This window comes from Polypterus senegalus, chromosome 6, assembly GCF_016835505.1.
Source record: "Polypterus senegalus isolate Bchr_013 chromosome 6, ASM1683550v1, whole genome shotgun sequence".
In the NCBI taxonomy this organism is placed as follows: domain Eukaryota; kingdom Metazoa; phylum Chordata; class Cladistia; order Polypteriformes; family Polypteridae; genus Polypterus; species Polypterus senegalus.
This window is the reverse complement of record NC_053159.1, coordinates 166,449,178-166,473,532: the sequence shown is the minus strand read 5'-3', so window position 1 is coordinate 166,473,532 and position 24,355 is coordinate 166,449,178. Positions and strand designations below refer to the sequence as shown.

At 38.3% G+C, this 24,355-nt stretch overlaps 1 protein-coding gene across 3 annotated transcripts in view; it reads left to right on the top strand.

The window, feature by feature from the left end:
* Positions 1–5,638: 5,638 nt before the first annotated feature.
* ifih1 (interferon induced with helicase C domain 1) overlaps positions 5,639–24,355 on the top strand; it is a 164,021-nt gene continuing 145,304 nt past the window's right edge. For all 3 annotated transcript variants that reach the window (XM_039757499.1, XM_039757498.1, XM_039757497.1), the window contains exon 1: positions 5,639–6,245. In XM_039757499.1, coding sequence (XP_039613433.1) covers positions 5,799–6,245 — 447 coding nt within the window. In that variant the 5' untranslated portion in view covers positions 5,639–5,798. The remainder of the gene's footprint in view (positions 6,246–24,355) is intronic.

Here is a 24,355-nt window from a genome sequence, read left to right as displayed (position 1 = left end):
GCATAAAAGGTTTGTCTGAACAAAGAATGTTTACCTTATATGTGATTACAGAGCAAGAAAAGCATTTTTCTTTGCATGCTCGTGAGACATCTTTAATAAATACATTTCTAATATACTTGCTGGAGTCTTGAGAGCCTTAAAGTGAATTAGGGATCAAGAAGAACACTGTCATAGTCCAATGTATAGCATTTACAGAATTAGGAATTCACCGTTTTTAATACAGTGGTGTGAAAAACTATTTGCCCCTTCCTGATTTCTTATTCTTTTGCATGTTTGCCACACAAAATGTTTCTGATGATCAAACACATTTAACCATTAGTCAAATATAACACAAGTAAACACAAAATGCAGGTTTTAAATGATGGTTTTTATTATTTAGGGAGAAAAAAAAAATCCAAACCTACATGGCCCTGTGTGAAAAAGTAATTGCCCCCTGAACCTAATAACTGGTTGGGCCACCCTTAGCAGCAATAACTGCAATCAAGCGTTTGCGATAACTTGCAATGAGTCTTTTACAGCGCTCTGGAGGAATTTTGGCCCACTCATCTTTGCAGAATTGTTGTAATTCAGCTTTATTTGAGGGTTTTCTAGCATGAACCGCCTTTTTAAGGTCATGCCATAGCATCTCAATTGGATTCAGGTCAGGACTTTGACTAGGCCACTCCAAAGTCTTCATTTTGTTTTTCTTCAGCCATTCAGAGGTGGATTTGCTGGTGTGCTTTGGGTCATTGTCCTGTTGCAGCACCCAAGATCGCTTCAGCTTGAGTTGACGAACAGATGGCCGGACATTCTCCTTCAGGATTTTTTGGTAGACAGTAGAATTCATGGTTCCATCTATCACAGCAAGCCTTCCAGGTCCTGAAGCAGCAAAACAACCCCAGACCATCACACTACCACCACCATATTTTACTGTTGGTATGATGTTCTTTTCTGAAATGCAGTGTTCCTTTTATGCCAGATGTAACGGGACATTTGCCTTCCAAAAAGTTCAACTTTTGTCTCATCAGTCCACAGGGTATTTTCCCAAAAGTCTTGGCAATCATTGAGATGTTTCTTAGCAAAATTGAGACGAGCCCTAATGTTCTTTTGCTTAACAGTGGTTTGCGTCTTGGAAATCTGCCATGCAGGCCGTTTTTGCCCAGTCTCCCTCTTATGGTGGAGTCGTGAACACTGACCTTAATTGAGGCAAGTGAGGCCTGCAGTTTTTTAGACGTTGTCCTGGGGTCTTTTGTGACCACTCAGATGAGTCGTCTCTGCGCTCTTGGGGTAATTTTGGTCGGCCGGCCACTCCTGGGAAGGTTCACCACTGTTCCATGTTTTTGCCATTTGTGGATAATGGCTCTCACAGTGGTTTGCTGGAGTCCCAAAGCTTTAGAAATGGCTTTATAACCTTTACCAGACTGATAGATCTCAATTACTTCTGTTCTCATTTGTTCCTGAATTTCTTTGGATCTTGGCATGATGTCTAGCTTTTGAGGTGCTTTTGGTCTACTTCTCTGTGTCAGGCAGCTCCTATTTAAGTGATTTCTTGATTGAAACAGGTGTGGCAGTAATCAGGCCTGGGGGTGGCTACGGAAATTGAACTCAGGTGTGATACACCACATTTAGGTTATTTTTTAACAAGGGGCAATTACTTTTCACACAGGGCCATGTAGGTTTGGATTTTTTTTCTCCCTAAATAATAAAAACCTTCATTTAAAAACTGCATTTTGTGTTTACTTGTGTTATATTTGACTAATGGTTAAATGTGTTTGATGATCAGAAACATTTTGTGTGACAAACATGCAAAAGAATAAGAAATCAGGAAGGGGCAAATAGTTTTTCACACCACTGTATATTAATTGCAAATTGTTGTGATGTCAAAGAACAAAAAATAATCTTGTGTTCATGCAGAATAGAGATGACAAAGTTCCTGATATAATATGTATCTATGATGACCAATTCTAGATAACATCAAACGATATCAAAATGTCCATGAGAAAAATGTCATAAATGTGGTAAATGACTAATGAACACCCCTCTAGAAAGGAAGAATAAACTAATAGGAAAGAACCAAGGACCCCCTCTATGAAATAGTGCTATGATCAATAGTATAATCCTCAAATCACCCCTATTAGCGAAGCAACATTCAGGTAAATGGAAGTTGAAAGGAGTCAGAAAATTCAGGTTCCACTAATTGATTGGATGAAATAATAAAGCTACACATAATAAGAGTCAGATGATGTGATGTATTAGATGAGGTAATGGTAGTAGAAAAGCATAACAGCAAAATGACTTGATTATTAATTGCTCACTCCATGGACTGAGACATTTGTGCATATCTGTGGTTCAAATAAAGAATTGTTCCGCATTCTCATCTGGTCCCCGTGAATGACTTATTTGAAAATGGAGGAAATTTTTTTTCCACAACACTATCACCCTTGTGATTTCTGTGTGTGTAACAACTGTCCAGTTTAGTTGTTTTCAGGACATTTGCTGATCTCTTAATCATCCCTTGGTACACTTTGTATATTGCATCAACCTTTTAACTCTTTCAGTAGCTCCCTTCATGACATTTTAAAACAAATGCTTTCATATTTCAATGTGCGCTGCAAACCAAAATACTTAAGTACTGTTACCTCTAAATTATTTTCTCACACCCCAGATGCACTTGAAACATTTCAACTGAAGAACCATCTTCCCCTTCATTCATTGGTGAGGAGTCCAGTACAGTAACAGCTCAGCTCATTCATTGGCTACCACTACACTTCACATGATACCAACAAAAAGTGTAAGACATGAAAAACTAAAGATTAAATGTTAGTGAAAAATGAGTGAAAATTTTTATCATGAAAAGACTCAGCCCCGTACTTGTGTATATCTGATATGCTTTAAAAAGTAGAAGGTCAATTCTCCCATGCAGATTCATAGACTGCCACCAACTAATCCCAAGGTACTCCCGTTGGGAGTTACTACTATGACTGTAAATGTAACGGTGAGTGTCATTCTTCAGTTTCCACAAGTGCTTTATTTAGCGATATTATTTTAACAATACATGAATTTGACACACTGTAAAAATACAACTGCACGACTTGACATGTGCATTATGTGACACGCATAACGTAACATTTTATGGACATTTTTGATATTGTTTGTTATTGTCCCGTGTTGATCACCATAGATGCATATTATATCAGAAACTGTGATGTCTCAACTCTCCATGAATACTTGAGTTTAAACATTTTTCTCAGCCATCTCTACGAACTACATAGGGTAAGTAAAATACACAGAAATGTAGTTTTCTAAATTTGAAAAGTCAATAAGTTTGTGTTCCTATGATTTACAGTCTTTACTTATCAAACAATTTTTATCTCACATAGCGCTATTTCCAGCATGCCTCATTTGAAGGTGTGTTACAAAGCAAATAAATTTACAATACAGTATAAATATACAAAGCAACTAACAATCAAATAGCAACTATAAACAGAAAATGCTGCAGAGGAAGGCCCTTTAGTGCAAGGAAATATGATTGATGCAAACACTCAAAAGTAGCTTTGGAAATCAAACACTATTCCAGTATGAAATTGCAAAGAACTTTAAGTAGTAAATGATAAAAAGTTAAAATAACAGTACTGCACTGCAGTAGTCATCAATGCTGCCACACAACTCCAGGATACCGGCTTCAGACTCTGGCCAGGTGGCTTTGTGTTTTCTGTATGTTTCTGTTTCGGTGGGTTTTCTTTGGGTACTCTGCTTTTCACTCCAAATCCCAAGCATGTAGGTGATTAGGTTGGTTGTCATCTCTAAACTTAAACAAAGTAACATTGTCGAGGTGCATCTGTGTGCTCTGTGATGGACTGGGCTCCATCTTTGGTTGGTTGTAGTGGCCTAATTATGGGCAGTGTGGATGAGGCCATTGTACTGGGGTCCATGGGTCTGGGAGTTATCATTTCTACAATTCCATAAAGCTTACTCTATATAAACAAAATCATTCAATCTGACAGGAGGGAAGTACTGGGGCTCAAAGAACCATTTCATTCTAGGGTGGTTTCACTGCATATGAAATTGGTCCTTTGGGCTTTGTAAGGGCTTCTAATATATGGTTCTGTATTCACAGACAGACACAGCGACACAAGTGTAAAAGCAACATGCTTTTCTTTTCTTCTTTTTATTTCCTTTCAGCATACAGTGCACAAATCCCCAACAAACAATGCTCAGTCCCTTCTCCTTTTCTCTTTCTGTTACTTTCTCCTCTCTGTTTCTCTTTCTCTGCTGCCTCCACTCCTCTCCTCACAAGCTTTCTCCACCTTCCAACCAACTCTGGCTCCCTGAATGGAGTGAGGCGGCCTCTTTTATACTGCACCCGGAAGTGCTCTGGCTGCTGTTTGGTCATATTGCGGAAGTACTCCTTGTGCACCAGGATCCTCTTCCGGGTGTGGCAGAAGTGCTGCAGACCAGGGCTCTGGAACTTTACAAGCACCCCCTGGTGGTGACCACGGGCCTCAGCAGGGCTGAGCTTCGAAACTCCAAGCTCCAAGCCCATGGCCCCAATGCAATCCAGGGTGTTTTCCCTCTCATGTTCCGGGGGAGATATTGCCCGAATATGTACTCTCCAGCGGTCTTTCCATATCAGGGGCATCCCAGTTGTGCAAGGTCCCAATCGTCTGCCACAGTGGACAAAACGGAAATCTTTAATATACTGTATAATAGGTAACTAGCAGGACATTAACAGAGATCAAGAAAACTAGAATTGAGCCTGTGTTATAGTATGCAGCAAGAGTTCTCTTTAAAATCAGGAACCCATTGGTATTTCACAAATCTATTATATTTAAGGTAATTTATGGAACCTACCTAAATAAAAATTTCCTTCAGGAATGGTCATATGGATGGTTCTTTTGCAGACCAAAAATTGTACCCTTATGCCATCATTCTGAAGAACCATTTATTTATTTATTTATTTATTTATTTATTGCACTAGGGTCCATCAAATTCTAGTTACACCACTAGCCCCTGCCATTCAGTCCTCACCACAGACAGAAAAATGATTGGATTTCATTTTTAGCAATGACATTTACTGTGCTAGTCTAAAAATCATCTCTGATTTCCAGTAGATTCTGTAATATTTTTAAACCTGATTAATATAATTGATGGTTACTGGTGACCAATGCCTCACAGCAGCAGCATGTGCAAGGCAGGAAATCTGATCTGTGACTATAAACGCAGTTATATTATAAAATGTAATTTTTGGTACGTCCGATGATAGTACAACAACCAACCTAACCAGCCAGTTTTTGGAGATATGGAAGAGAAAACCCAAACTTGACAACAAGTGAGTCGTGGTGCCCCGTCCGTGAATTGTTGCTGCTAATCCTCCTTCTACATGGCGATCTTGACTTGAACGAAGCAGCTTTTTATAGTTTATTTTATGTTACTTACATTCAGAAATTAATAATTTTCTGTAACTAACAAAGATTTTCGTTTTCTGTCCCGTGTCAGTAAAGATTTGCCATGCTTTACATAACATTCGGTTCGCACTTTCCCAAGAATACAGTACTTTTTTTGGCTTTTTCATTTCTGTTTCCACTTCCCAGGGATATCTGAAACATTCCAGACGGGGTATTTCTGAATGTTACGTATAGAAAATTGAGAGAAACGAAACCGAAAGCGCCTGTCTTCGCTTGAAACTCCCAACCCCCTCGGACTTGTAAAGAGCTGCGGCAGACCCGTCCGCCGTCAGAGCTCTGTTTGCTCTGCAGTTGGACCTTGCGTAGGTACTTTACTGATCATCTTGGTTGAGGACTTTAACTGGTGTCTTGACCATGGAATCCGAAGACGAGCGCTTCCTTGCCCTCATACTAGGCTGCTTTAGAGAGAGGATCAAGCAGCTAATCAATCCCGTGGCCGTGCTGGATCACATAGATTTCATCGGAGCTGAGGAGAGGGAGGCAGTGAAACAACTTTCCGCCAATGAAGGCCGCATATGTGCGACAGAGAAGCTGCTGACAGTCATAGGGGCGATGCCCACTCCGCGTCCCTTAGGCTGGCGCCAGCAGTTCTGCACAGCTCTGGAACAAGCGGGTAATAAGCAGGCGGCTGTCTACTTGGACCCTTCGGCTGAGCTCCCGAGTCCATCCATGGAAGCTAAAAACGATTACTGTGCCAAGCTCATCGGTATTCTTGCCCCGACATTACTAGAGATGAATGCTAAAATGGTAACCCTCCAATGTTACGAACTGAAAATTATAACTGAGGAAGACAAACAAAATGTGAGTATGTCACTTGTAAACCCCGGCCCCTTAAAAAAAAACCTTTAGGAGTTTTTTAAGTGTACTGCTTGTTGCGGGCAGATTGACAAATACATGTTCAGTAATTGGTCACAGTTTACAAACATCAGCAAATTCTAATGGTTAATGTATAGCGCGACACCTGCTGTTCAGTCTGTGTAGTGTTTTTAGAAATCCTGAAAAAGCCCCAACAGAGTCTCGAATCCAAATAAAAACATAAGAATAACTAGTGAAGGGCGCGATGCTGAAGTAAAATGTGAGTATATACCAAGTTAAAGATAAGGATTATTGATATTTCTTACGTTTTCTAAATAGTTAATCCATTCAATTTCTTTAGATGTTTTAATATATTTTATTACTTCTGATGACTGATCTACAGCAAGTGCAGTTTGTCTACGTATATTGGTAACATTTTTTTTTCTTTTCAGCATTAAAATTCAGCTTAACATTGATCACAGGGCTGATGTAACATTGCTAACTAGTGCTTTCCAAAGAAACATCGGTGTAAGGATGAAAAAATATTTCATATGGTCAGAAGTTTCAACAATTTGATGAGCTTCTCCATTGTTGCTGTGCATTTGTGCCTCTTTCTCGTTCATGCATTCTGTACTTTGTTTTGCATGTCTTTGAGCCATTGTGTTTGTCTGCTGCTCAACATTCAGGGATACGTTTTGCTTGACTAAGTGGTTCTGCATTTTGTTTTATTGTTTCTTATCCTTCAACATAGTTGTCCGATTGCTTTGCCATAAACACATGATGACACGTCACTCTAATTATATATTGTACGTTTAATAAAGTTTGATGTTTGATGACCAATAAACACAATAATTACACTTGATCATGAATTCTCTAGACCTATCTGTGGCCTGTGGAATTATTAATAGATGGGCTTGCAGGGACCGTGCTTTTAGTACAATAATTTTTTCTGGCCCCCAGGTTGCTGTAACCTAAACATTTTTGAATTTCCAGAATATATCAGGCCATTTCCAGGATTATGTCTTGTTTATGTGCTTTAGTGTCTTGCCTTCTTATTCTTTCTTATTCTTCATCACTTAGTTGCTTTCTGCAGTTTGCTTAATGCTCAGCTGATGTCACCGCTCTTCTTTTTCTTTCTGCTGTTATGGTAGTTATCCCTTTGTTGTTCGATTACTTTGATGTAAATGCATGACTACTTTGCCATCCTTTAGGGCCACCAGGTTGCTGCTACCTAAAATTTATTTAATTTCCAGAATTTCCAGAACATATCATGTCATAAGCTTTTGATTAAGACAAAGATCAAGATTCTAACCCCATTTCTTCACAAGTAATCATGTGACAGACAGACCTTAGCATTTTACATATGCATTTTGTTTATATAGCCCCTCTCCCATGCTCAAAGCACTACACAAGCATTTGAAAGAGTACAAAAGGAATAATAGTCCAGAAAAAGATCAAATTATTGTCACTGGATACAAACTGTTGTTAAATATTAAACACCAAATAACAGATTATTACAACCCTAAATCAGAAAAAAACTGGATGGTATGGAAAATGCAAAGAAAAACAAATGCAGTGATTCTTAAATTTACTTTGATATTTCATATTTTATCTGGTCAACCTAATTTTATTTATTAATATGCATTCAAGGCCTGCAGCACATTCCAAAAAAAGGTGGGATGGTAAAGCATTCATCACTTTGTTGTATTCCTTCTCACAACACTTAAAAGATAATTTGGCACTGAGGATACCAAACAATGAAGCATTACAGGTGTTGCTTTGTCCCATTCTTCCTGCAAAGGTGTGCAACAGAATGGGGTCATCTTTGTCTAATTTTTCATTTCAAAATTCTTTACACATTCTCTAATGGGGACAGGTCAGGACTGTACCCATAACTCTCGTCTTCTACCTGCATTTGTCACATATGCAGAATTTGTATTGTATTGTTGAAAAAAACGATATCGCCTGACGTGGCACAGCTGCGACAATCATTAATCACTAAGTGTAGGGTCATTCGCTCCCGTATCTCACACAGGAACTGCTCACCACACTACCCCACTCCACCCAACACAAAGACATGAATGCAGTGATTATTTATTTAAAACTCCAAACAGCGGTGGACCTCACTTTACCACACATACCATGACAGACCCCGACTTTTGGATTTGTTTCTGGTAACAGTCTGGGTGGACCTTTTTGTCTTTGATCCAGAGCACACAACATCTATTTCTTCCAAAAAAGATGGGGATACTGATTTGTCTGACCAGAATGTACGTTTGCACTGTGTGATGGTCCGTCCCAGATGCCTCCAAGCCCAGAGAAGTCAACATCGCTCCTGGACATGGTTAATATAAGGCTTCTTTTTATGCACAGTAAAGTTTGAAGATGCATATGTGAATGTAACTCTGTATTATAGTGCTTCACAAAGGTTTGCTAAAATAATCCTAAACCCATGTGGTTATATTAGCTACTGATGAGTGACGGTTCTTGATGCAGTGCCATCTGAGGGATAGGAGATCACCGGTGTTCTACTTAGTCTTGTGCCATCACTGAAATTTCTTCAGATTCTTTGAACCGTTTAATGATATTATGTACTGTATAGGGAGAAATATTCAAATTCCTTTCAATCTTTGTTTAAAGAACATTGTTTTTAAACATTTCAATAATTTTCTCATGCATTTCTTGACAAACTGGAGATCCTCTGCCCATCATTGCTCCCTAAAAACTCAGCCTTTGTTGGATACTGCTTTTGTACCAAATCATGATTGCAATTACTTGTTGACATCATCTGTTTGAAATTACATCATTATTTAACATTTGTACCTCATTAATGGACCCAATTTGCCCTTGTCCCAACTTTTTTGGAATGTGTTGAAGGTCTGAAATGTAGGACTGGATGTATATTAACAGATTAAATGAAATTGACCAGACAAAACACAAAATATCTTGGGTTCATACTGTCTCCAAAGAAAATTTAACAGTCACTGCGTTTCTGTTTTTTTTCCATTCCATCACAACTTTTTCTGATTTGGTGTTGTGTATGAATCACAAATTTCAGAATTTCAATTAAAATAAAAAAAACAACAAGCAGAAAAAAAAACGAGAACCAAGAGGAAATAACATCATTTGATTAAGGTTACACTTAGGGATATCAAGATATTAAATTGCCCACAACAATGACACCCATTTTATTATGTAGAATACTCAATAAGATAGGTCTGGATTTTGTTATCATATTAGATCCAAACCACTGAAGAACAATGGATATTCAAGTGGTATTCTTTTGATGTTCCAATCAGATCTAACAATTACACCAGGCTGCCGTCATTACCTGAGCTGCGGTTGTGTGTCCGGAAACTAAAACAATAGTCTTTGGGAGGGTAAAAAATGTCTGGTATCGAATTCAGTAGAAAAGGGATGTGTCTGTTGGTAGACAATTAACAGGGAAATGAAAAAACAAAAAAAAAAATAAAAAGCATTTATCAAGTGTGAACAAAGTTGTTTTAGGTACAGTAACCGTACTACATGCAGCTCAGAAGAGGTCATTCACCTGAAGCTAAGCATGTTTAGGCCCAGCCAGTACTTGGATGGGAGACCATCTAGGAAATCTTGGTTTGCTACTGGAAGTGGTATTGGTGAGGCCAGCAGGGGGTGCTTACCCTGTGGTCTGAATGTGGATCCACTGTGCTCTCAAAATAGTGCCTTCCATCTGATGAGACATAAAACTAAAGTTCTGACTTTTTGTTGTCATTATAGATCCCTGTGGATCCTTTGGAGAGAGAAAGGGTCTATTCTGATATCCAGGCTAAATCGCCCTCCATGGCATAATCATTCTGGCCCTCTAATCATCCCCTGTCTCCAATTGGCTATTTTTCTCACCACTTCACCACCTAATATCTAATGTGTGGTGAGCATACCAGTGCAAAAATGGCAGCCATTGCATCATCCAGGTGGATGCTACATGTTAGTGGTGGTTGAAGTGGCTCCCCTCTCACTACAGTCCTTTGAGTAATAAGAAAAGCACTATATAAATATAAAGAATTATTAATATTGTTGCTTTAGCACAGAGCCTGCCCAGTCTCCTGCCCAAGTATTCTGCACACATTCCTCTCGTGAACTGCGTTCTCAGCTTCAATGCCCATGTCTCAATAGGCTCAGTTAGTGTGCTGTGTGGGCAGAGAGGTCTCAAAGGCTGCCCTGGGCCACTCATTCCCTGTGCTACCCAAAGAGCACACACCAATTCCAAAATATATAAAAATATAAATACACACGTTTAAATATTTTATTAAAGCATCATAGAAGACATTTAGTTGTACTCAAGATGAAGACTAAAATTAGCAGGAGAGCAGTCCTGTCCGTTCTACAGCTACCCCATAAATCATCAGTTGCGAGTAAATGTTATTGCAGAATGCAGCATGACTAAATTAGCCTGAAGAAAAAAAAGGTTTGTCTGTGGAAAAATGGCAAGCACAAGATGAGATAGGGTGTGAGAAATTAAAAAGGAAGCAGAAAGATGGAGGATCAAAATATGGTACTTAAAGATTCATTGTAAAAATCTGGACCGAAGAAGAAGCAAAGGACAAAGATAGTGATCTTTTTTTTTTTTTTTTTTTTTATTTATTAATTTTATTACAATCAATACATAGCAATCAAGTTTTACAAAAAAAAAGAATTATGCTAAGAACAGATCGATCCCCACCCTTGAGAGAGAGAGCAAGCCAAATGGTGTAAAATGTAAGGCTTGTAAAAAATACCTAAATCAACAAATTCTCTGTGCTTTATAAACTCATTTCAAAATATTACTGATTAGATCCTGCCATGTTTTGAAAAAAGTCTGCACAGATCCTCTAACTGAGTATTTGATTTTTCCAATTTTAAATAATATAACACATCAGTTTCCCACTGACTTAAAGAGGAGAGTTTGGGTTCTTCCAGTTTATCAGAATAAGTCTGCGTGCCAACAGTGTAGTGAATGCAATCACAATTTGTTTGTCTTTCTCCACTTTAAGACCCTCTGGAAGAACCCCAAACACAGCTGTTAATGGGTTAGGAGGGATTGTGAGTCCAAGACTGTCTGAGAGGTAATTAAAAATTTTTGTCCAGAATAATGTTAATTTGGTGCAGGCCCAGAACATGTGACCTAGTGAGGCTGGGGCTTGGTTGCAACGTTCGCAGGTTGGATCATGCCCTGGAAACATTTTGAAGAGTTTTAGTCGAGACAGATGTGCTCGATATATAATTTTGAGTTGTATAATTGTATGCTTTGCATATGGAGCTTGAGTGAATTCTCTGCATTGCTACTTTCCACTCCTTTTCTGATATATTAATTGAGAGGTCATTTTCCCAGTGTCCTCTTGGATCTTTGAAAGGAAGGGATTGTAAAAGGATTTTATATATTGTAGAGATGGAGTCTAACTCCTTGAAATTGAGCAATAATTTTTCCAGCGTGGATGAGGGTGCAAGATGAGGAAAATCTGGAAGGTTCTGTTTAACAAAGTTCCTGATTTGAAGATAGTGAAAGAAATTTGTAGCTGGAATGTTAAATTTGGACTGTAATTGTTCATAGGATGCAAAGACGTTGTCTATATAAAGATCTCTAAGCAAGTTAATTCCAAATTTTTCCAGATATTAAAACTGCATATGTTTGTGAGGGTTGAAAGAGGTGGTTCTTTTGCAGGGTGCCACAGAAAGAAGCTTCTCCGTCTTAAAATGCTTTCTACATTGGTTCCAGATTCTAAGTGAGTGGAGCACAATTGGGTTATTAGTGTATTGCCGATAACGTGTGTTTATTGGAGCACAAAGCAAGGAATACAAAGAAGTACTGCAGGATTTTACTTCTATTGCGGTCCATGCCTGTGTATGTTCTTCTATTTGTGTCCAGGTTCTTATCGACTGTATATTTCCGCCCAGTAATAAAACTGGAAGTTAGGTAGAGCCATGCCACCTTCTGCCTTTTGTCTTTGTAGGGTCGCTCTTTTGATGCGTGGATGTTTAGAATTCCAAATAAATGAGGTTATTGTTGAATCTAATTGCTTAAAGAACGATTTATTAATGTATATTGGTATGTTTTGAAATAAAAAGGAGCTTAGGAAGAATATTCATCTTAACAGTGTTAATTCTTCCAGCTAGTGTGAGATGAAGGGTTGACCATCTATGCAAGTCTTGTTTAATTTTTTCCATGCAGACGACGAAATTTTGTTGATAAAGAGCTTTATGTTTACTTGTGATGTTTACCCCGAGGTATTTAAACTGTTCTGCAATGATAAAAGGAAGGGTGTCTAATCTAATATTATATGCTTGCGAATTCACGGAAAGAGTACACTTTTATTCAGATTAATTCTGAGACCAGAGAGCTTTTGAAATTCTGTGAGTGCTGCTAAGACTGCAGGCACAGAATTTTCTGGGTCCGATATATACAGTACCATGTCATCTGCATATAATGAGATTTTCTGTTCCAGTCCTTCTCTGCTAATCCCCTTTATCTGATCAGTATTTCGACAATGTATTGCCAGTGGTTCAATGGCAATTGCAAACAGCAGTGGTGACAAAGGGCATCCTTGTCTTGTGCCACGTTCTAGTTTAAAGTAGTCTGAGCAAATGTTATTGATGCAAACTGAAGCTTCTGGGTTAGTATACAGTAATTTAATCCATGCACAAATGTTCGGGCCAAACCCAAACTTCTCCAAAATAGTAAAAGGTATTTCCATTCAATCATGTCGAATGCTTTTTCTGCATCCAATGATAATAATATTTCTGGGGTGTTTGATTTAGTTGGTGAGTATATTACATTAAACAGGCGTCGAAGATTTGAAGATAAGTGTCGGCCCCTAATAAATCCAGTTTGGTCTTGTGATATTACGAGGGGAGCACTTTCTCCATCCTTCTAGCTATGATTTTAGAGAGTATTTTAACGTCGTTATTCAGAAGTGAAATTGGTCTGTATGATGCACATTGTAATAAGTCCTTATTTTGTTTTGGAAAGACAGTGATTAGTGCTTGGCGAAAGGTTTGTGGAAGAGATTGGTTATCTCTGGCTTCTGTAAATGTTGCTAATAGGAGGGAGCTAGCTGAGCGGAGAATTTCTTGTAAAACTCTGCAGGGTAGCCGTCAGGGCCTGCTGCTTTTCCACCTTGGAGTGACTTTATAGCATCCAGTAATTCTGATAATGACAGAGGTTTATCGAGTTCCTCCACACTAAAAGCGTCAATTTGTGGTATCTGTAATTTATCCAGAAATGCATTAGATTGTATATTGTCTTCTTTAAACTCAGTAGTATATAGGGATTTATAGTAGTCTCTAAAAGTGTACATTATATTTTTGTGTTCGATGATTTTATCTCCATTCGTGTTAGTAATTACGAGATTGCGTTGCATACATCTTGCTTGTGAATTTGTTGCTAAAAGCTTATTAGCTTTCTCTCCATGTTCATAATAATGATGTCTGGATTTGTAAATTAGTTGTTCGGTTTCTTTAGTTGTCAAGAGGTTTAATTCTGAATGTAGAGCCTGCCTCCTCTTATGTAGAGTCTCGCTTGGTAGTCTGGCATGTTCTTCATCTATTTTAGTAATTTACTTTTTATCTCTGCTACTTTCTTCGCTTCGGATTTATTTCTGTGGGAAAGATATGAGATAATCTGTCCTCTTAAGAAGGCCTTAAGAGTTTCCCAGAGTATTCCTGCAGAGATCTCAGGGGATGTATTTGTCTCTAGAAAGAATTCAATTTGTTTGGATATAAATTCAGTACAATTCTCGTCAGCTAATAGAAGCGGATTGAGCGCCATCTGCGGGGTGAGTGTATGGGGCTTAGTAATTTCAGCTCCAAGATCATCGGAGCATGGTCTGAAATAACAATAGCATCGTATTTACAAGATTTAATCTTAGGCAAGAAGTTATTATCTATAAAGAAGTAATCAATCCTTGAGTAGCAATGATGTACTGGTGAGTAGAAAGAATATGTTCTTGAATTTGGGTTTAAAACCTCCAGGGATCTGATAAGTTGTGATCAGTTATAAACTTTGTAATTATCTTTGCGGTGTTAGTTGCGTTCCCCTGTGGAGGAAGTCTTATCTAAAAGTGGATTTAGAACACAATTAAAGTCCCCAGCCATTATAAGTTTATGAGTGTTCAGATTGGGAATGGATGCAAATAAATTTTGTATAAATTCCTTATCATCAACATTAGGTGCATAAACATTTATCAAAATCATTTTACAGTTAGATAAGTCTCCCATGACCATCACATATCTCCCTTCAGGATCCAATACTACATCTGATGCTACAAATGGTACTGTTCTATGTATGAGAATTCCCACCCCTCTAGTTTTCTTTGTAAAACTAGAATGGAACATTTGGCCAGTCCAGTCTTTTGCAGCGGAACTGATCCTTACTTAGTAAGTGGGTTTCCTGTAAAAATACTATTTTAGCATTTAGACCTGTTAGGTGAGAAAGTACTTTCTTTCTCTTTAATTCGTGATTCAGGCCTTTAACATTCCAGCTTACGAAGTTAACTGTCCCATCATGGAGACACTGATTCTGAGTTTTTGGTGTCATATTATAGTCTTAACTGGAAGTGAAATAGTTTAGGTCTTAATTTCCTATTCCCCCAAGAGTTGTTGCCATGCAGCTTATTATTACGTTGATAGTTATAATTATAAAGATTGAGATGATAGATTAGATATAGATCAAGCCTGCTCTCTTTCTCTTCCCCCCTTAACCCCCACCCTCCTTTTTGCCTCCCCAGGTGAGGCTAAAACCCACTTCATGCAGTCCCAGTCCTCTGACATACCCAGAGACAGAGCACGTCCAAAGCACATCAAGCCCCCATGCAGTGGCGCTTTAAGGTTAAAAGATAGAGATATCTGTTACCAATATAGTCTTTAAAAGAGGAAAAAGAAAAAAAGAAAAAAGAATTTTGCACTTAATATATATATATATATATATATATATATACATATACATATACATACACACATATATACATATATACATATATATATACATACACATACACATACATATAATCTTCATCAATTTTAGTGCATTAAGATGATATCCCCAGATAATAAACCCAGGTGATGGTGTTAAAGATGTGTCCAAAACAAGCATAACAAGTCTTAATGCAGTAATAGCAATAACAGCAAACCAAGGGTATGATATTGAACAGTCTCATTTAGGGTACACATGAAATAATTAGAAAAGAAAAAAGAGGAGGAAAACGTAATTAAGCACAATAAAACATAAACATTTCTAGTAATACTAAGTAATGATAAGTAATAAGTAAGTAATAATAATAAGTAAGTAATAATAAGAATATGAGAATATATGCTGATAAAAAAACCCGTATTTTAAAACAAATAGATCAGACAGTAGATTATTAATCCTAGCTTTATCATTTACCGCCATGACTCACAATTATGTATCAGAATAGTCCGGGATCAGCTTTCTTAACTCATTTTCTGCCTCCTCCTTGCTAGCGAAAACATAGAAATGACCCTGCCATTCCACTTTCAGTTTTGCGGATACAGGAGGCCGTATTTGACATTGGCTTGCCGTAGCAGCTGTTTAATATTATAGAAGGCGCGTTTAATAGCTGTTGCTGGAGAGAAGTCAGGGAAGACGCGAATGTGGCAATTTCATATATAATATCTTCCTTTTTTCCTGAGGAGTTCCATCACCTCTAACTTAAATGATAATCGTTCAAAACGAACTATAAAAGATCTTGGTCGGGTCTGACGGTGTTTGATCAGCGTGCGCTGTAAGCGCTGCTATCTCAGATTCTGCTTTAAAGTCGCCCCGATTATTTTAGAAAAAAGTTCAGTTGCGAATTTCACCGGGTTTAAACTTTCTCGATTCTCCGGCAGGCCTTCAATTCTGACATTATACCTTCTATTCCCATCTTCTAAAGCAGCCAGTCTGTCTCCAAGTTTTTCTCCGAGTTTTTTACATTCCGAACTGGCATTTACTGCTCTTTCCTCGGCACTGGCAGCTAGATGTTCGGCTATTTCGATCCGATTCGTGAATGTCTCACTAAGATGCTCCAATTGATCAGCAAGCGTGCTCAGTTTAGCGAGTTTTTCACAATGCGCTCTTCAATTTTGCCCAGCACCAGTCGAAGTTCAAGTTGGACCTCTTGACGCAGCCTTTCATTTGCCTGTTGGAATTCCTGTCGCAGCCTTTCATTTGCCTGTTGGATTTCCTGTCGCAGACATTCATTGGCCTGTTTCATCTCCTGTTTTAATTCCTGTTTCAGTCTCTCAAGTGCCTTTGCCGTTGCTTTCTCATTAGCCTTCTCGCTTTCCTTTATATCTTGCGTGAGCTCAGCGAGCAACACTTTCAGTTCAGATAGCTCAAATGTGCCTTCTTGTGCCGTAGATGAAGCAGCAGACTCTGCTGAAGCCGGTGTCCCCGCTGCTCCAGTCCCCCGTAATTGCGTAACTGAAGCCGCGGACCTCCCGGCCTTTTCCAGTTTCAGGTAATCCTCTCCAATCGGCGAGCTATCCACATCTGCACTCACGATCGCACCTTCGCTCCCCTTTTCGCTCTCAGCCGGCGACGATGTAGCGGACCGTGGTCCCGAGGAGTCTGTACTTTCGCCCATCTGATCCAGGTCTGTCTCTGACAGGCCGTATCTCGAGCTAGGGCTTGCTGATCGCAGCTTGGATGTAGCTTTAGTCTTCGATTCTTTCGTTCTTTCCTTCTTGTTGGCCATGTTTATATGTGTTTACATATACTGTAGCGGTCCCTCTCGGGTCGAATAAATACAGGATATCTCAGAATAATAAGCAAATAATATGAAAAATAGCACCACTGCTAGCGGAGCTCCACTTCAGACGTCCATCTCCCGCATCGGACGAGACCAACCATCCAAAGATAGTGATCTTGATGACAAGGATGCTAGTGAGACAGCTGAAGGTAGCAATATTATTAGCAGCAACTGTGCAGGCTGTGTTAGGCAGCTATGTTATTACCTCGGTACTACTCTCTGCTGCCTTTACTGCAAACAAGAACTGTGCAACATCCATTCCATTTTGGGCCTTGATCACCCTTTTATGTGGTGTGGGAAGGACTGGTAAGGATCCAATTAGAGGAATGGAAAAAAGACACATTGGCATTAGAGTTTCCTAAAATAAGAATTATTTTGTCAACATACTTATGCCAGGGAAGCTTACTGCCATGTGTATGTACATAGTCATAGCCAGATTTATGGATGCTCCATAGGCTATAAGGGTCCTGAAGTTAATCAAAATGTGTGAAAAAATACAATTTGTTTATTTTTAAAGAAATATTTCTGCCACTAGACTGACCAGTCAAATCTTCTTTAACATCCTTACCATTATAAAGTACATTAGAATAACTAATTCCATATCTAACTGCACAAACGCAATCATCCTCAATTTCATGTCTCTTTGAGTGAAATGCAGATAGCAACAGAGGGCCAATGTTGGAACAGCATTTACGGCTGCAGGAGAGTTGAATATATGAGCTGTCTGAATGTGAAGTGCGTGAAGAAAAAAGCTGTTTATCATTTTATAATAGTGATAGATCTTCAGAAATGGCCAGTGACAGCATGACAGGTTCTAGTTTTAGTGATAGTGAAGCACACAAAGGTGAAGATTTTGCACAAATGGTAAACTATGATGCCACTTGTATAGTGTAACAAAAGTGTTGGGCAACTTTAAAAGCTGCTGTTCAGTAATCTCCAGGCCACAAGGCAGACTCATCAGATACAAGTAATCCCTGAACCGTTACAGGACTTCAGTCTTCTGTTGACAGTATATAATTGTGACAATGCACAACAGCTGATCCAGAGGAACACACTGAAAACAAATTACAGGGTGCACATGAGGCCTGATGTCAGTTGTGATGAGCTATCAACTGTTATCAACTGAATCACTAAAGAGTTGTAAAGCACGTAGTCCCAAAAATGGCCACTAAAGGAGAAAGTCATCAAACCCAGCTAGTAACAAGGGCAAACATAAAATACTTATATATAAAAAGATTTATTCTTCACAAAAAATGCTTTGTAATTTTGTGAAGCTCAGGAGAGAAGAAAAGGCATACAATGCCTGTTAAAGACAAATTCCTAAGCAAACAAGACCCAATACAGTGGCCAAAAGACAGATCAATAAGCTAAGAAAATTCAATAAATCACAAAGCACAGCTGGAAACACAAGGAAATTCAACAACTCTATAGCACAGTTGAATGAACCACCAGGAGCTGTGGGAGATCTTCAGGTTTTATAGAGTGGAGGGCAGTTCTCGGTGATGATTGTCAGGTGGCCCCTACTCTTGGGGGAACTACCAACAAAGCACATGTAATATAACACAGGCAAAAAATACAGCAGATAATTAGGAAAAGTAATACAGTGGTACCTCAGTATATGTCTGCTTTGGAATAAGTTCAACTTGGTATACGTCCTGTTTAGACACGAAAAATTTTGCTTGGTATACGACCTTTGTTTGGAATACAACTTGCGTCCAACAACACCGCGCGCTACCCTTGTTTACCTCTCACGAGACAAAGCCACAACTGCCCACGAGCGTCAGTGTGCCAGTTGTTAGCATTCAGTGAACAACCCGCGCTATAACTCTGTGAATTTTCACGTAAGTGGTATAGCGGGTCCACAGCTCCTGTCAAAGGCCAGTTTTAAAATAAATAATCACTGCGTTAAATAAGAACCGTGGCTGAAGTGGTTCTCAGGGAGATTCGCGAATGTGGGCGTTTCTCACCTAAGTGCACAGGTGACAGACCATCCGCATTCGTGATTGTTCCTGGGGCTGCTGATTTCAGCTGCTATGCCCTCTTGATAAACAGAAGCGCGAGTCGGCTAGAAGTGGAGGAAAAAGAATGGACGGACGTGAGGGAGGTTGCAGGAGTGAGAGAGAGAGCACGCAGAGGCAGGCTCATGTTGCAGCTGAACAGGGAGCCTGGGTGTGGGGCCGACATCCAGGGAATAGTAGTAGTGGTGGTCTCTCCGACTGAATGGAAGGAGGTCGCTGTGGACCCCAAGTCACTGTCAGGAGGAGCCTACCGGAGCCGGGGATCAGAGAGGTGAACTGAACAGCTGAAGTAGGCAGAGTGAAGGTCAGCTGAAAGTAGGGCGACTCTCCTGTTGAGAAGCCCAGAAGGGGGAAGCAGGGGGGCCGCCAGGTAAAAAGGCACCGGGCTTCTTCTTGTGTTTTTTTTTGTTTTGTTTTGGTTTTTTTTTTGAGAATGCTTCCTGCTGTATTTTAACCTCGTTGTTTTTAAGAAGACTTTTTTTCTATTGTTTTTAACCTCCACGTTTCACTTCTGATTTTATGGATTTATTGGAACTTTGGACACTGCACTTTAATTTGAACACCTTGTTTAGTTGGTTGTTTTAATAAAAGCACTTTGCACTTTTTCAACATCCCGTGCTTTGTTGTGCCTCACTGCTAAGTAGGGTTCAAGGGCTCCCGGACAGCAGATGGGAGCATACAGCAAACCCGCATCGTCACAATGTGATTTTGTGTTTTTTCACGTAAATTTGAATTGATTGTTGTAAATTATGAAGGTGGCATGCGTACCTGGGGCTTGGCTGCTGCACACCATATGCCGAGAACAACGGTATCTACGATTGTGAAAAACAAAGACGTTATTAAAAAGTAACGTCAGTTTAAATTTTCATTTATTTCATCTAATTGCTTTTGTATTTATGTATTTTAGGATTAAGCAGTGTTTAAATTTTATAAAACCCCATCAATGTATAATATGCCAATAACAATAGGATTTTTTTCATGGGAACGGATTAATCATTTTCCCATTATTTCTTATGGGAAAAATTTGTTTGGTATACGTCCTGTTTGCTACAAGTCCAAGGACCTGGAACAGATTAAGGATGTATACCACGGTACCACTGTATTAACAAAAATAAATGGTTCAAGAAAGAACAATAAGGACATGAAACATGGATTTGAACCCCAGCCAAGGGAAAAACTCTGGCTGAAACAGAACACAGACTTGGTCAAAAAACCTTTTGGTGAAATTCCTGGAATGTTAAAATGTTTAAGCTTATTTATTTACATTTTGTTGAAAAGAACTGACCTGTCACTTCACACAACAGTGAGAAAGCTTTTTGCTGCTATCCATACACCCATTCCATACTTTCACACTACGTGCCGTTCTTGTGTAATGGATATTCAGGCATTGCATTTCTCTTCAGAACACTTCACAAAAATACATGAAAATAAAATATATATGCAAACTTCTTTGAAAGAAAGTTTTCATTTTATGATTATGGGTTATTAAGTGTAAATTGGCAAATTTATCCATTTAAAATTAAATCTACAACAGTAATATACACACACACACACACACATATATATATATATGTGGAACCTCATTTCACAAGATTAATCCGTTCCAGAAAGTGACTTGTGAACAGAAATGCTCGTACTCCAAATCGAATTTTCCCATAAAAAATAATGTAAATTTAATTAATCCAGGGTTTGATGCTGGAGAGCCAGAAGTGAGGTCATTCATTGTCCGGTTGACATCCGTCTGAACTGTGAAGAAAAGAGATGATGCATTAACAGTATCACTCCCTCTTGCCCTGGCAGTGGTAAGGCTTACCTATCTGGAGCCCTAAGGAGGTCTCCATTTGCACATGCATGACACTTTTTCAATTTTTACATTTTTAGTTTGCTTTTAACATTTGTGTCTTTAAATCTTTTTATTTTATATTTTTGACATTTAACATTGTCTTCTCTTAATGTGATATTATTGTGACTTGGTCAATTGAATTTCTCTTTTTATTTTATATTCCTCCTTTTTTTGTTAATTTCTAATTTAGTTTTCTTTATTTTTCCACTTTACATTTTCTCCCTAATTTGTATTGTATTCCCTGTACATTTGTGATTTTTTTTCTTTTTTATCTTTTAAATATATGTTCATTGTTTGTTTTATATTTGTACTTTTTTTAATGTTTTGCATAGTGGTATGCCTTCATTTTTAATTTTCAATTTATTTTTTAATTGTCCCTTTCTTTTAATGTATATATTTTCCTTTTTTTTTGCTTTTAGTACTAGGGTGTTGTACCGTGTTAGCCATTATCAGGCACCTTCTTCAGGCAAGATGTAATCAAAGAAGGAGCCTAAGCCAATAAAAGGTGTTATTTTGCTTGACTTCTCACTATTCTTTGCTTTTTAATTCCACATTTAGCTTTTATTAATTTAAGTAAAATTTTTATATTTTATTTTAAAATTTTTATTTTATGCCCCTCATTCATTTTAAGATGCATTTTCCTAGTTTTTTCTGTTTTTGCGCAAAGTGTTTTTTGTTCTCCTTAATTTATAATGTGATTTTATTTCCCCAATTTTTGCTTCTGACGTGACTCATCCAAAAAGTTTAACAATGAAAAGCAAAATAAAAACTTCAAAAATGAATCAAAACTAAAATTAAGTTTTAGAAACATAATGCTAATACAGTGGAACCTTGGTTCACGAACGTCTTGGAACACGTACAAATTGGTTTACAACCAAAAAGTTTTCCAGACTTTCACATCTGTTCATGACCATACACTCGGTATACGAACAAGCCAGTTTCCTTTTCGGTTTGTGCACGCTGATGATTTCCGCACGTGTTCAGTCTCTCCCTGTGCAGCGAGCGAGAGAGAGAGAGAGGGACACACACACAGAGACACGTGCGAGAGAGACACACACACCTACACAAACACACAGACACGCACGCGAGAGAGACACACACACATGCACGCGCGCGCGAGAGAGAGAAAGACACACAGACGCATGTGCGAGAGAGACACACACACACAGACGCGTGTGCGAGAGAGAGAGAGATACACACAGATGTGCACTCGAGAGAGACACACACACACAGACACACACGCGAGAGAGACGCACACAGACATGTGCGCGAGAGAGAAACACACATACAGATGCCCGCGCCAGATAGACACACACAGACACGTGCTCAAGAGACACACACACACACACAAGAGCGAGAGAGACGGCTGGACGCATTAGGCCGAGAAGGCAGTTAAAGAATGCACGGGCTTGTTTTTAAAGAGATCGATCCGAGCATTGTTTTAACCTTGTTGTATTTAATGAAGACTTTTTTTCTATTGGATGTTAACCTCCACTTCACTTCTGTTTACAGCAATCGGTTCGTAGCATGCATTGTTGCAATGTTACTTTTCTTGGTGGTTTATTAAATTACAGGTTTTTCAAATGTTCATTTTTTTTCCCTGTGCTTAAAACTCTTTAAAAAAAAGTGTTTTTAGCGAGCGGTTCCTAGCACTATAGCGCAAACTCTTGCAGTGTTAGTTTTCTCTGTTGTTCAAGGTTTTCTCAGTGTTATTCGATGTTTTTACATTTAGTTTACTATTATGATGTGCATTCTATGGTATAATTAACTATATTTGTGTTTAAAAATCTTAAAAAAAATATATTTACATACAGTTCGTACGGTCTGGAAAGGATTAATTGTATTTACATACAATCCTATGGGACAAATTACTTCAGTTCACGATCAAATCGTTTACGACCAGAGTTTTGGAACAAATTATGGTTGTGAACCGAGGTTCCACTGTAATAAGAAACTGTTACAGAGGCACAAATTCACATGCAAAACATGGTGATATCACAAAGTACATCGTTGTCCTCAGTTTTATTTTCCCTTTCTTGTTCATTTTGTTTATTTATGTATTTATTTTAACACAGTATTTAGTTGATGAGGAGCAGTATTGTTGTTCACTGAGTTAATATCAGTTGATATGGTTAGGTTAGTTCTGTTTCAATAGTTTCAGGTATCAGTGTCTGGAATGTTGACAGGTTTTATTTTTCTGCTACTTTTGGAAGATAACTATATCCTTAAATAATGCAAAACAATTTTAGAAATGTTCATGACTAAAACTTAAAAGCTACAGTAGCAAGGCTAGGAAAACATCCAGACATTGAAGTGAATTATAGGATACATTTTTTTATCATTCTGTTTAGACAAGTGTAAATTATATAAAAGTCTAAAATTAATTGAGATGTGACAAATACTAATGCAGTGTATAAATCAAGACTTACAAAGTCAAATTCCTTTTCCTAAAAGGGTTTAAAAGTTTATAATGACACTCTTTAATTATGTTAAGAGCTGAATGATGAGGAGGAAAGAGAGTGGTAATGAAAAAAATCTGTTTGAAGCTAAAAAATCATAATAATAATCTTAAGAAATCTACTTTTAGCAGCTTCCAAAAAGTTAAAAAAGTACTGAACTAAGGGGGCTAAATACTTATATAAATAAAGGATTTAAATTTTTAATAAATTTGTAAACATTTGTGAAAACATGTCATTATGTGTTATTGAGTGTAGGTTGATGGGCAAAACTGGATCTAACCGTTTAAAAAATGTATGCAGAAAGTGAAGAGTTCTTAATACTTTCTTAATGCACTGTATACAGTATATTGGAAAGAAGGTTCTCTAGAACTAGTTCAGTTCATGTTCTAGGACACAGTTAAAGTAAAGTTAGTTTAAGTCTTATTAGACCCTGTCAACTGTGCATGAAATTACAACCACAGTAACTTGTAAAGTACTCAGATGACATTGTAAGGTAAAAGAATTGATATGTTAAATGCATGATAAACCTCCGTCATGTAGTGCTAGCCCAACATTCCACTCATATATAAAATGGTAAGGTCTGTCTGTCTGTCTGTCATGCGATTACTACTGGGGCTAGAACCTTGTTCTTACTCTTGATCGAAAGCTTATGACCTGATTTATAATGGAATTGAGGTGGCAGTAACCTCACCTGAGCTCATGGTTTTGTTACAACAAATGAAGTGTGGAAAGAAAAAAAATACCAGCAATATCTGCTGAACACATCACTAGAAGGTGCTTAAGACAGAGCAGCTGGCAGACATGAAGGCTCATAGGCATGCAAGATGACATCCAGGATACGACAGACAAGAGCGAGAACAAGAGAGAAATGTATGCCAACAAACAAGCTCCACTTAGGAAAGTTACGTCACTAGTTTGATCACTGTGAAGCCATATTTTTTCATGGTGAAAGCAAAACAATGTTTTGCCAAAATGGAAAAGTTCAGTTAAACCCACGGGACACAGTACAACTGTGTTCAGAATTCATAATCAGGTG